This window comes from Oryctolagus cuniculus, chromosome 16, assembly GCF_964237555.1.
Source record: "Oryctolagus cuniculus chromosome 16, mOryCun1.1, whole genome shotgun sequence".
In the NCBI taxonomy this organism is placed as follows: domain Eukaryota; kingdom Metazoa; phylum Chordata; class Mammalia; order Lagomorpha; family Leporidae; genus Oryctolagus; species Oryctolagus cuniculus.
The window spans coordinates 58,829,797-58,842,002 of record NC_091447.1 but is presented as its reverse complement, the minus strand read 5'-3'; the positions used below and the strand labels follow the sequence as shown (position 1 = coordinate 58,842,002).

The window sequence follows — 12,206 nt, the reverse complement described above, 5'->3', positions numbered from 1 at the left end:
TGCCAGGCTTACGTCGAGGTACACCACGAAGACCCTGCGGAAGATTCCGGAAGCTCTCGGCGTGCGGGAGGGAGGCGGTCAGGCAGTCAACGCCCCCTCGGGGGCGGGGCCGCGGCTGCTGGGACCACGCGCGGGGGGCGTCGCCTGCGCCCCGCCACGGCCACGAACGCCCCTCCACGTGGCCCAGGCCCCGCCTCCTGACCCAGGCCCCGCCTCCTGACCCAGGCCCCGCCATGGCCACGAACGCCCCTCCACGCGGTCCAGGCCCCGCCTCCTGACCCAGGCTCGGACGCCTGTGTGCCCCTGTGGACACGCCCACGTCTGCCTGTGTGCCCTGTAGACACGCCCACGTCTGCCTGTGTGTGCCCCCTGTGTGCCCTGTGGACACGCCCACGTCTGCCTGTGTGTGCCCCCTGTGTGCCCTGTGGACACGCCCACGTCTGCCTGCGTGCCCTGTGGACCCCACAATCCACTGTGTGCACCTGTATACACCTCGCGTGTGCCCGTGCGCGCGCCCCTGTGCGCCCCATATACACTGAGCAGGGGAAGGGGGGCCTCTCCCTGGAGCTGCAGACGCGGGGCTGTGTGGGGGAGGGAGCCGCGGGAGACAGACCTGCAGCGGATCTGAGCAGTGGCTGGGCGGCCATGCCCGGGGGCTGTGGTCAGTCCTGTCCTGGGGGGAGACAGTGCTGGACACCTGAGGGCCCACGGGGGTCAGGGCCCGCGAGAGACGACTGCTGAGCTGTTGGGACCCCGAGAGGCCTCGGTGGTGCGCGTGGGTGATGGTGAGGCTGGGTCAGGCATGGGGGGTGCGAGGGAGGCCTGGGGAGGGGCGGGGCCAGCAGGTGCAGCGGGGGTCTGTGCTGGGTGAACGGAGGGAGAGGCGAGGGACGGCGGGCAGAGGCCCCGACGGTGACGCAGGAGGGGACGAGTGAGTGCCCTAAGCCAACTGCAAATGGGCGGGGGTCATCCAGGAACGCTGTGAGGGCCCAGGGGGACGGGTGTCAGCCACGAGGCTGTGGGGGTCCCTGGCTGTGGGCGTCCCTGGCTGTGGGCGTCCCTGGCTGTGGTGGTCCCTGGCTGTGGTGGTCCCTGGCTGTGGGCGTCCCTGGCTGTGGGGGTCCCTGGCTGTGGGGGGTCCCTGGCTGTGGGGGTCCGTGGCTGTGGGCGTCCCTGGCTGTGGGGGCCCCTGGCTGTGGGGGGTCCCTGGCTGTGGGCGTCCCTGGCTGTGGGCGTCGCGTCCCTGGCTGTGGGCATCCCTGGCTGTGGGGGTCCCTGACTGTGGGCGTCCCTGGCTGTGGGGGTCCATGGCTGTGGGGGTCCCTGGCTGTGGGCGTCCCTGGCTGTGGGGGTCCCTGGCTGTGGGGGTCCCTGGCTGTGGGCGTCCCTGGCTGTGGGGGTCCCTGGCTGTGGCAGGTCCCTGGCTGTGGGCGTCCCTGGCTGTGGGGGTGGCTGTGGGGGCCCCTGGCTGTGGGCGTCCCTGGCTGTGGGGGCCCCTGGCTGTGGGCGTCCCTGGCTGTGGGGGTCCCTGACTGTGGGCGTCCCTGGCTGTGGGGGTGGCTGTGGGGGCCCCTGGCTGTGGGCGTCCCTGGCTGTGGGCGTCGCCAAGGGGCTCTGGGGCTGGGCCGGGCACGTCACCCCCACCACACTCTGCCGTGGGGGGGCACCGGTGCTGAGGACGACGAATGGGGGGGCGTCGGCGGCTGGGAGGGGCTGATCAGGAAACCTGGGGGCAGAGACCCCGCCTCCCAGCCGTGGGGGGTTCACAGGGCAGGTGGGCGGCACCTCCAGCGCTGCCGGGTCTCAGCGGCGGAGTGGGGGGGCCTGACGCTGCCCGCCCCGGGGCCAGCGCCGTCTGTCTGTGCTGTCGCTGTTCCCGTGGGTGCCACGTGGGGGCGACAGCCTCAGCCGCAGGAGGGGCTTGGCGGGCTCCTGCCCCCGCGCACGCGCACGCGCACGCACGCACAGAGGCACCCAGCAGGCCACGGGCTCGGACCAGCCCCTCTTTAATGAAAGCGGAGCGGAGTCCCGGCTGGGCCGGCCCGGTGCGGGGCAGCCCCCGCCCGCCGCGTGCCGCGCCCCCCGACGTCTCCCTCGGGGCGCGCGCTCCGCAGCAAGCGCAGCGCGAGGCCCAGCAGCTGGCGGGCGGCCGGGGGGCAGCCGTGGCGCGGGCCGTCCAGCGAGGCCGAGGCGCCGGCTCGGGTCAGCAGCAGCCCCTCGCCCTGGCCGCTCAGCACCACCTGGGTGTGGGCCGCGCTGCCGCTGACCTGCGGGGGAGCCGAGGTCAGGGGGACAGGCGACCCTGGGCCTGGGAGGACGCGCCGGCAGGGACCCAGAGCCCAGGGGGGATTCCTGCCGCCCCGCCCCGTGCGGTGACCCCGGGGTGCGGTGACCCCGGGGTGCGGTGACCCCGAGGTGCTGTGACCCCGGGGTGCTGTGACCCCGGAGTGCTGTGACCCCCGGGTGCTGTGACCCCGGTGCGGCCCAGCCCTGGAGCCCCCGCCCGCCCGCCCCCCGCGGGGCTCACCTGCCGCCCCGCCCCATCCTGTGACCCCGGGGTGCGGTGACCCCGGGGTGCTGTGACCCCGGGTGCGGCCCAGCCCTGGAGCCGCCACCCCGCCCACCGCGGGGCTCACCTGCCGCCCCGCCCCGCGCTGTGACCCCGGGGTGCTGTGACCCCGGTGCGGCCCAGCCCTGGAGCCCCCGCCCGCCGCGGGCTCACCTGCCTCCCCGCCCCGTGCTGTGACCCCGGGGTGCTGTGACCCCGGTGCGGCCCAGCCCTGGAGCCCCCGCCCGCCGCGGGCTCACCTGCCTCCCCGCCCCGTGCTGTGACCCCGGGGTGCTGTGACCCCGGTGCGGCCCAGCCCTGGAGCCCCCGCCCGCCGCGGGGCTCACCTGCCGCCCCGCCCCGTGCTGTGACCCCGGGGTGCTGTGACCCCGGTGCGGCCCAGCCCTGGAGCCCCCGCCCGCCCCCCGCGGGGCTCACCTGCCGGCCCGCCCCGTGCTGTGACCCCGGGGTGCTGTGACCCCGGGGTGCTGTGACCCCGGTGCGGCCCAGCCCTGGAGCCCCCCCGCCCGCCGCGGGGCTCACCTGCACGGTGCCGTCGCTGAACAGCAGGAGCAGGGCCCGCTGGGACGAGAGGAAGCGCAGCAGGCAGAGGCCGGGCCCCGCGGGCGGCACCGGTGCGGGCAGGGCGCCCCCCTGTGGACACACTCAGCCAGGCGGCTGGCCAGGGCCAGGGCCGGCCCCCCCCACACCTCCCCCTCCCCCTCTCACCTCCCGCCGCCGCCGCCGCCGCAGGTAGTGGGTGAGGAGCCGCAGCACGGCCAGCTTGGCGCCCAGCGGGCTCGGCACGTCCCTCAGGGTGAAGGTCTCCAGCCGCCCGCGGCTCGGCAGGTAGCAGACCTGGCTGGAGGGGGCGTGGGCGGGGGCGCCCGCGGTCAGGGCCCCCGTCCCGGCCGGCTCTACGCTGACCGCCGCCAGCGCCACTGCCGCTGCCCCCAGAGGCCCCCCCCCCAGCTTCCTGCCTCGCGGCCAAGTCCAATCCCAGGCCACGGCACTGCGGGAAACCTGACACGGGTGGGAGCCCGGCCGAGCCCCAGGAGGCCCTGTGCCCTCCCCCAACCCCCCGGGGGCTGCAGGTGCGCGCCCGGTGTCACGATGCCGGTCCCTGTGGGTTCCCTCCTGACGGCCCCTCCCCCCCCATTCCCTGCCACCTCAGCTGTCTCTCTTCAGACAGGAAGACACGCACACGTGCACACACATGCACACGCTCACTCAGCCGTGCACACACACGCACATGCATGTACACACTCATGGACGCCCTGTGCAGGCTGCAGCTCACCCTGCAGGGGGCCGCAGGGCCATGTGGGTGCCGTCCCGGAACAGGACGGCACTGCCCCCGTCCGACAGCTGGTAGCCGAAGCCGTACTTGCTGGAATAATCCACCCACTGGGTGGCCCGGAGGGTGGGCCGCGGCACTCCGGGGGGCTCCTGTGCGGCTGGACGGGCGCGAGGGGCCTGAGCAGGGTGGGGCGGGGCCCTGGCCCTCTGCCTGTTTTTGTTAACTTCCACTTATTTCCACCGCATTTCAAAGGCAGAGAAACAGAGAGCCCCCATGTGCTGGTCCCCCCACCCCCCGTGCCGGCAACAGCCCGGGCTATGCCAGGCCAAACCAGGGGCTCTAACCGGGTCTCCCACATGGGCCTGGACCCAAGCCCTGGAGACACTACTGCTGGGCTCTGGCCTGGGCACCTGGGTGTGCTGCACAACCAAGCCAGAGGGGCGGAGCTCAGGGAGGACCAACGCCAGAACACCCAGCCTTCAATGCTGCTGGAACCCTTGACCTTCACACCCTAACTCTGACCCGGACATGACCCTGACCCCAACACCTAACCCTAAACCAACCCTAACCCTAACCTTAACCCAACCCTGACCCTAACCCTGACCCTGACCCTAACCCAACCCTGACCCTAACCCTAACCCTAACCCTAACCTTAACCCTAAACCAACCGTAACCGTAACCGTAACCGTAACCGTAACCGTAACCCTAACCCTAACCCTAACCCTAACCCAACCCTAACCCTAACCCAACCCTGACCCTGACCCTGACCCTAACCCAACCCTGACCCTGACCCTAACCCTAACCCTAACCCAACCCTAACCCTAACCCTAACCTAACCCTAACCCTAACCCTAACCCTAACCCTAACCCTAACCCTTCCACAGCCACGGTGCACAGTGCCGCTGGAACCCCCGGCCTTGACACTCCCGCCACGGCCATGGCTCCAGAGGCCTTGCTTGGTGGTATATCAGAGTGTGTGTCACAAAATAAAAGCCCTCGGTGCCACGGAGTCCCGGGTAAGAAAAAAGGGGGAGGCGGCAGGGGGAAACTGACCAAAGCCACAGGCCACGTGGACATGGACGTGACCCCCACAGGCCACGTGGACATGGATGTGGCACCCACAGCCCGTGTGGACATGGACGTGACCCCCACAGGCCACATGGACATGGACGTGACCCCCACAGGCCACGTGGACATGGATGTGGCACCCACAGGCTGCGTGGACATGGACGTGACACCCACAGGCCACGTGGACATGGATGTGACACCCACAGGCCGTGTGGACATGGACGTGACACCCACAGGCTGCGTGGACATGGGCGTGGCACCCACAGGCCACGTGGACATGGACGTGACCCCCACAGGCCACATGGACATGGACGTGACACCCACAGGCCGCGTGGCCGTGGGACAGCCGAGCCAGACTCTGAGAGGTGACGGGTGCACCCTGGTTGGGGGGTGGGGACGTGGTACCCAGGGCGGGGAGGCCCAGGGTGGCCATCTGCAGCGGGGGGAGCAGGGGACATGGACGTGGCACCCAGGGCAGGGAGGCCCAGGTGGCCGTCTGCAGCGGGGGGGGGAGTGGGGACATGGACATGGCACCCAGGGCAGGTGCTGTCTGCAGCGGGGGGGAGGGGAGCGTGGACATGGACGTGGCGCCCAGGGCGGGGAGGCCCAGGTGGCCGTCTGCACCCTCCTGACTAATTCTCAGGCGACTCTGTCGGCTCCTTGGGATTCTCTGAGACAAATGGCCGCGGCTCAGGGGGCTCTGGAGCTCGGGGCCCCTCGGGGGTGGGGGTTGCCAGGGGCTCCCTGGCCCTGGGCTCCGAGGCTGCGTGGGGCCCCGTCACAGCTGTGGCCCACCACCCCCGGCTCGGTCGCGGCCAGGCCCCCTGGGGCACGCGGAGGGCAGCCCTGAGGCTCCCCTTGCCACCCGGGGTGGGGGTCACAGCTGCCCGGGAACGAAGGGCGGGGGAGGCGGGCTCCTACCCCGAGGGCCGGCGTCCAGGCAGAGCCGCAGCATCCAGATGGCCGCGTCCACCTCGGCCCACGGGCTCCCTGCAGGCCCTGGGGAGACAGATGGGGTGGGGCACCGGGCCTGCACTCCTGCACCCAGGAAGTGGTGTTAACCCCCACGTCCCCACTGTCCAGGATCGCCCCAACTCCTCGATCCCCTCCCCCAGTCCCTGCCGGGGCCGCTCACCTGCTGGGTCAGCGCTGAGGGTCCCTTGGGAGAGCAGGCGGATGGGGGTCTCGGGGTCGGGAGCCCCTCTCTCAGACGGGGAGGCCTGAGGAGGGAGGGAGAGGCCAGCCGGAGGTGGGCGAGGGGCTCCTGCCCCCTGGAGGAACGGGTCTCCCCTGGGGGGGCGTCCCACAGGCACTGGACAAATGTAGGGTGACCCAGTGCCTGGGGCCTGGGCCTTGGGGAGACACACTGGTCACAGGAGGGAGGGGTCCAGGCCCCAGACCCCAGAGGGGGCGGAGGCTTCTGTTGGTGAAGTCAGGGAAGCCTGCTTGGAGGAGGGGGCTCGGGAGGGGGCAGGGCCAGCCTCGAGGTGCCCCCCTGCACCCCCACACCCTGCGTCCTTACCTCACCGCCCCGCTCCGTGGAGTCAGGGTCCGACCCGTCTGCGGAGGTGCGGGGGCCTGAGGGAGGCACAGGATTTGGGGGGCGCGGCGGGGGGTGGGGGCAGCTGCCCCACAGCGCCCTGCTGCAGAGCCCTGGAGAGGCGCTGGGGGCGGGACACTCACAGGGGGGTCCGCACGGGGGCAGCAGCAGCTGGACTTTCCGGAGAAGCCCGCCCAGGCCCAGGGGACGGGCGAAGACGGGCGGGTGGTGGCAGCAGTAGGGCGGCAGCCTGTCCGGACTGAAGCCCTGCGGGAGGGGGCGGGGCTGTGGCTGGGGGAGGGGCCGGGGCGGGGCTGTGGCTGGGCTGGGGGCGGTGCTGGGGCTGAGCGGTGGGGCTGGGAGGCGGGGCTGGGGCTGGGGGGCGGGGCTGGGGCTGGGGGGCGAGGCTGGGGCTGGGGCTGAGGTGGGGCTGGGGGCGGGGCTGCGGGCGGGACGGGGGCTGCGGGCGGGGCTGAGGCTGGGGCTGAGGCGGGGCTGGGGCTGGGGGCGGGGCTGGGGCTGGGGCTGAGGCGGGGCTGGAGCTGGGGGCTGCGGGGCGGGGCTGGGGGGGCGAGGCTGACGCTGGGGGGCGAGGCTGGGGCTGGGGGCGGGGCCGGGGGCTGGGGCGGAGCTGAGCGGCGGGGCTGGGGGCGTGGCCGGGGCCGAGGGCGGGGCTGGGGCCGGCTCCGCCTCCGGCGCCCACCTGGGTGAAGAAGACGTCTTGCAGCAGGAGGTCCAGGCTCGGCCGCTCGGCGGGGTCAGGCGCCAGGAGGCGGGCGATGAGGCGGCGGGCGGCAGGCGACAGGTGGGCGGGCTCTGGGTAGCGGCCGGCGCGGATGCTCCGGTAGGTCTCCGACAGGGGTGCCGCGGGGAAGGGTGGGGCGCCGGTGAGCACGGTGTACCTGGGCCAGGAGGGGAGGGAGCCCGGCGCCTGCCCCCCAGGTTCTCACGCTCACCTGGCGCGCCGGCCAGAGCTGCCCAGGTCCTTCCTCTGTCCGCGCGTCACATCCCGTGCCCCACGCCTGCCCGGCCCTGGGCGCCCCGCTCGGTCTTCCCTGCCCCCCCGCCCCGCCCCCGCTCAGTCTTCCCTGCCCCCCCCGCCGCTCCGCCCCCGCTCGGTCTTCCCTGCCCCCCCGCCACCCCGCCCCCGCTCAGTCTTCCCTGCCCCCCCGCCACCCCGCCCCCGCTCAGTCTTCTTTGCCCCCCCGCCGCCCCGCCCCCACTCACAGGCTGCAGCCCAGAGCCCAGATGTCCGACTGGCAGGAGTGCCCATTTCTGGAGATGACCTCGGGGGCCAGAAAGTTCGGGGTCCCGCAGAGCACTCTGGGAGGGAAATAGCGGGGGGGGGGGCTCGGCGCCCACGCCAGGCTCGGGGTCACCCGTGCGCTCCCAGGGGGACCCCCAGGGCTCCCGCACGCACCTGTGGCAGCGGCCCCCCGGCCCCACCTTGGCGGCCAGCCCCAGGTCCCCAATCTTCACCTCCATGTTCTTGTTCAGGAAGAAGTTACCTGGGGGTGGGGGTGGGGGTGGGGGGCACCGTGGGTGGGGGCAGGCCCTCCCGCGCCCCGGGGCGAGCCCGGCACTCACTCGGCTTCAGGTCACGATGCACGATGCGGCGCTGGTGCAGGTACTGCAGGCCGCTGACCAGGCCCCTCAGGTAGTAGCGCACCTCGGGCTCCGTCAGCGTCTGCCGCGCCCGCAGCACGTGGGCCAGGGACTGCGGGGGACGTGGGTTAGCGCGGCCAAGGGCAGAGCCCGGCCTGGCCTGGGTTGTGGGGTGGGGGTGAGGGCTCTGGGGCGTGGGCGTGGCATGGGTGAGTCCCGGGGGGGGGGGGCGGATGGAAGCCAGCATGTCCCAGGGCGCACGGGTGGCCACGGGAGAGTAGGAGCTGGACCCGATGACCACACAACTAGCTGGGCACAGACACAGGGGGGCACAGGCGGGCCGTGAGCGAGGAGGGACACTAGCGGGAGACACCAGCGGCCCCCGCCGCCCCCCCCCAGGCCACCTGGCGGCTGCAGTACTCCAGCACCAGGTACACGTGGTCGCGGTCGGCGAAGTGCCCGTGGAGGGCCACGATGTTGCGGTGCCGCAGGCGGCTGTGCAGGGCGATCTCCCGCTCCACCTGCAGACACACCCCGCACGGTCCACCCGGCGCCCGCGGCTGGCAGGGAAACCCTCCCCGGGGAGCCCGGGGACACGCTGCACGCCTACCTTGCCGCGCGTGCGCAGCCGCCCGGCCCCGCTCCCGCCGCGGGGCACCACCTTGAGGGCGAACACGACGCTGGTGGACAAGTCCGTGAGCTTGTAGCAGCGGCTGAAGGCGCCCTGCGGGGCCCGGGGCGGGCCGCTCAGCGGCCAGGTGCGGCCAGGTGCGCCCGCAGCGCAGCGCGACCCGGGACCCTCTCGTGGCCAGGCCGCCTCACACGCCCACGCCCGGAGAAAGCTCCAAGGCCCCCGGACGCGCGGCCGCACGCTGTGCCCACGCAGAGCCCCCGACGGGTCGGGTCCACCGCGCCCTGCACATGCCGGGGCCCACCGCGCGCTCCCTGCTCGGCCGCCCCACCTTGCCAATGAGCTTCCCGCGCCTGTAGACGCGCCCTGAGCCCGGGTCGCGCAGGAAGGTGGCCACCAGCTGGTGGCTCCCGCGTCGCCGCCGCCGCCGCGGCCCGGGCTCCATCCTGGCGGGGTACCGGCGGGGCGCAGCCTCCCGCCCGGACCACCGCGCAGCGCCGCCGCTCTGGGGCCCGCGCACCGCCGGGGCGCTTCTTATTGGCTGAGGGGGGAGGGGAAGGCGGAGCCAGACACGCGGGGCTGGCCAGCCCGAGGGAGGGGGCAGGTGCGTGGGGGCCGCGTGGGCGTGCGGGACCGCTGCGCTGGAGAAGTTCCAGGCGGCGCAGGGCCCTGCGCTCAGCGGTTTGCTCGCCAGCGCTGCACCTGCGGCCAATATGGGGGCTGTTAATGCGCCTGAATCGCTGTGCGGGAAAAGCGAGGTGCCCTGGGGCTCTCCCCCGGGGGCTGGAGGTGTGCGTCTCGTGGGTCCCCGGGTGTCCAGCTGTGGGTCCTGTTTGCGCGTGGGTACCCGCGGGGAGGCACACTAAGATTCAGAGTGGAAGGGAAACTCAGGCGGGGGCTGGCCGGGAGGAGCGTGGGACCCGGGGCAGGGCCCGAGGAGGCAGGACTGGGGGCGCCCCGGCGGCCCTGGGGGTTCCTTGTGGAGGGCGGGTCCCGTGAGGGACAGGGCGTGAGCCGGGGGCGTGACCTGACCTGGCTTCAGGCCTTGTCCATTTCACAGGTGAGCGCAGGTCCCAGGGACGGTCCGCGGGGCTGCCCAGGGCAGGCCAGGGCGCCCGGTACTAATCCCCAAATGTTACATAAGGCAGGGGTGGGGAGGGGCTAGCAGGGCTCCCCGTGGCCAGAATCAGGCCTTGGAATTTTCCGGAGCCCGCGTTTCCAGCGGGGCCGGGAAGCACCCTGTGGGCTGCCTTGTGTGCACTGTGCATCACGCGGGGCCACCTTGGTGGGAGTCGGGTCCTGGCGACTGGGCTGGGATTCCAGGCCCGGCAGCTGGCCCCGGGCAGCAGGTGCCGTGAGCCGACGTGGCCCGCACCTTCCTTCCGTCTGTGGCCCCTGGGAAGCAGTAGCCGTTTACGGCACCGCGAGGGGGTCCCAGCCTCCCCGGGAAAGTGAGCAGCCCCCGCAAGTGCGCTGAAGTGACAGCTGGGTAAACTGAGGCACGGGAAGGCTTGTGCAAGTGGCCGAGCCCAGCGTGAGTCTCCGTGAGCCGGATGCAGCCCCCCAGCCCCTGCCACAGACACACGGTGGCGTCCCCCAGCCCTGGGAGCAGCGCCAGGCATGGCGGACGGCCGAGCGGCTTCCTGGGGGAGGGAGCTGTCCGCTGCTGGCCGAGAGCCGCCCCGTGTGCCTGTCAGCTGATGCCGACTCCCCCCACCTGCCCGGGCGCCCGCCTCTCCTGGCCCAGCCTCGTCTCAGAGCCGGGGAGGGGGGCTCCCCTCAGGCCAGCTGCCCTCTGTCCCAGGCCCCTGTCCTAACCAGCCAGGCCTGGGGACCGGCCCTCCGGGGGCACTGGGGGTGAGCGCCCCTTCGCGGCCCAGGGCTGTGGCCAGGTTTGTGGGGGCAGCTTGAGGTGCGGCCGCAGGCGGCTGTTCCCTTTGAGGGGACAGGAAATTCACGAGCAGTTGGGGTTCCACGGCCAGGAGGGCGCCCCCGGGGGTGACCCCCGGTGGGCACTGATGTCCCGCTCACGGTACGAGGAGAGCAGAGGGGGTCCCGGGCGCGGGAGGCAGGGCAGCAGGCCATGGCTGCATACGAGCAGAGGGCTCTGAACCCTGGAGGGGAATCGCGCACCTGCTGGGCGTGCAGGGGCCCCGGGGGCGGACAGAGCCGGCCGGGGCCCTCCCAGGAGCCCCCAGGTCCCCAGCCACAGGAGGCAGTGGGAGGTGGGCAGTGGTCAGGGCCACAGGCCGCTGAGTGTGCACTCAGAAATGCCTGGGCACGTCCTCACGTTGCCTGCGCCCGCACAGGGGCCGGGGGTCCCCGTCTGACCCCGCGCTCCAGGGCACAGCCTGCGTCCCCGCCGCTGCCCGCTCTGTCCCTGCCCGAGAGCAGGACCCCAAGTCAGCAGATTTCGCAGAAGCGCGGGGAAGGAAAGCCAGTGGCGGCTGCTGAGACAGCGCTGGGCCGTGTCCCCGGGGACAGGGCCAGCTCCAGTCCCTGGGGCCCGGGCCTGCCTGCCCCCTCCTCCCGGGAGGTGCCGGGGCGGCGTGACTCGGCCCAGCTCCTGGGCCCCTCTCTGCTCTCCTGGCCTGGAGAACAAGCGCCCGTGGGGGCCCACGTGCCTGCACCATGAGCCCTCAGCCCAGCCGCCCTGAGCAGGGTGCCGGGGCTGGGCCCTCAGCTTCCCCCCCGCCCGGCCGCCTCTGCTTGGCTCCCTGGGTCTTCGCTGTGCCGGCGCCTCGTGGGCGCTGGGGGCCCCTAGACCCTCGTGCTCCCTCCACCCTGCTGGCAGAATCTTCCAGTCCCCTCGTCCCGTCTCCTCTGGTCTGTCCTCCCGCAGACGGCGGCCGCGCGGTGCCCCCTCCGTCCCCAAGGCACTCCGCCGCCTACCTCCCCCACCGCAGTGGGGACAGGAGCTGGCCACCCACACGGGGGCAGAACGTTCCGCAGATGGACCCCCCAGGGAGGACGCGGCAGCGCCTGCTGGACACCTGGCCCTGGGAGCCAGGGCCTGGCTGCCCGGGGTCCCGAGGGATAGGTGCCAGGAGCGAGGACAGGGTCCACTGAGATGGTTGGGGGTGGCGAGGACGAGACAGGTCCCTGGGGCCCCCAGCCCGGCGAGCCAGGCAGATCTCGGTACAAAGTGGCCAGCCCCAGGCACGCAGTCATGGCGAACAAAGCCGGGTCAGCAGCCACTGCCGCTCTCTGACCCTGACCGTGAGCGCGTCCTGCCCCAGGCCCTTTGCACCTGCTGGCCCCGCTGCCCAGCGCCCCCTGCAACCTCAGGAGGCCACCCCCACCCCAACCCTAGCCCCGACCCCCGCCTGCTGACGTCTGGTTCCGGCACCACTGAAATTACTGATCTTTTGGCCAGCTGGCTTTCTGTCCCACAGATGGACAGCCGCACCAGGGCTGCCCTGGCCCCGGGGGGGTGTGGCCTAGCTCAGATGCCCCCCAGCTGGTGCTTGTCCTGAGCTGCCCCGCCCCCGCTCCATGCCCCCCCCCCGAGGTGTTGA

At 72.9% G+C, this 12,206-nt stretch overlaps 1 protein-coding gene across 7 annotated transcripts; it reads right to left on the bottom strand.

The window, feature by feature from the left end:
- Positions 1-1,563: 1,563 nt before the first annotated feature.
- Positions 1,564-9,822, bottom strand: PLK5 (polo like kinase 5 (inactive)). 7 transcript variants are annotated; one of them, XM_051828629.2, is made up of 16 exons: positions 9,721-9,822; positions 9,020-9,390; positions 8,668-8,781; positions 8,462-8,578; positions 8,040-8,169; positions 7,873-7,960; positions 7,680-7,775; positions 7,156-7,354; positions 6,596-6,719; positions 6,435-6,490; positions 6,048-6,132; positions 5,834-5,911; positions 3,846-4,002; positions 3,278-3,410; positions 3,092-3,202; positions 1,992-2,267 (listed from the first exon to the last, which is right to left on the bottom strand). In XM_051828629.2, exons 2-16 carry the CDS (start codon positions 9,131-9,133, stop codon positions 2,007-2,009), a joined length of 1,863 nt encoding a protein of 620 aa, XP_051684589.2. In that variant the 5' UTR covers positions 9,134-9,390; positions 9,721-9,822; the 3' UTR covers positions 1,992-2,006. The 7 variants fall into 7 exon arrangements, 5 of the variants coding, with proteins under 5 accessions (XP_051684586.2, XP_051684588.2, XP_069914606.1 ...); XM_070058506.1 differs by having other exon boundaries at positions 2,088-2,267; positions 3,092-3,213; XM_051828626.2 differs by lacking the exon at positions 7,873-7,960 and having other exon boundaries at positions 1,564-2,267; positions 3,278-3,406.
- Positions 9,823-12,206: the final 2,384 nt, after the last annotated feature.

Coding starts and splice junctions, on each gene's coding strand:
- PLK5 (XM_051828626.2), bottom strand. CDS start 9,133: ATGGAGCCCGGGCCGCGGCGGCGGCGGCGACGCGGGAGCCACCAGCTG. Junction 8,782..9,019: donor GCGGGAAGCTCATTGGCAAG/GTGGGGCGGCCG, acceptor CGGGCCCCGCAG/GGCGCCTTCAGCCGCTGCTA. Junction 3,407..3,845: donor GCCCTGCGGCCCCCTGCAGG/GTGAGCTGCAGC, acceptor CCCTCCAGCCAG/GTCTGCTACCTGCCGAGCCG.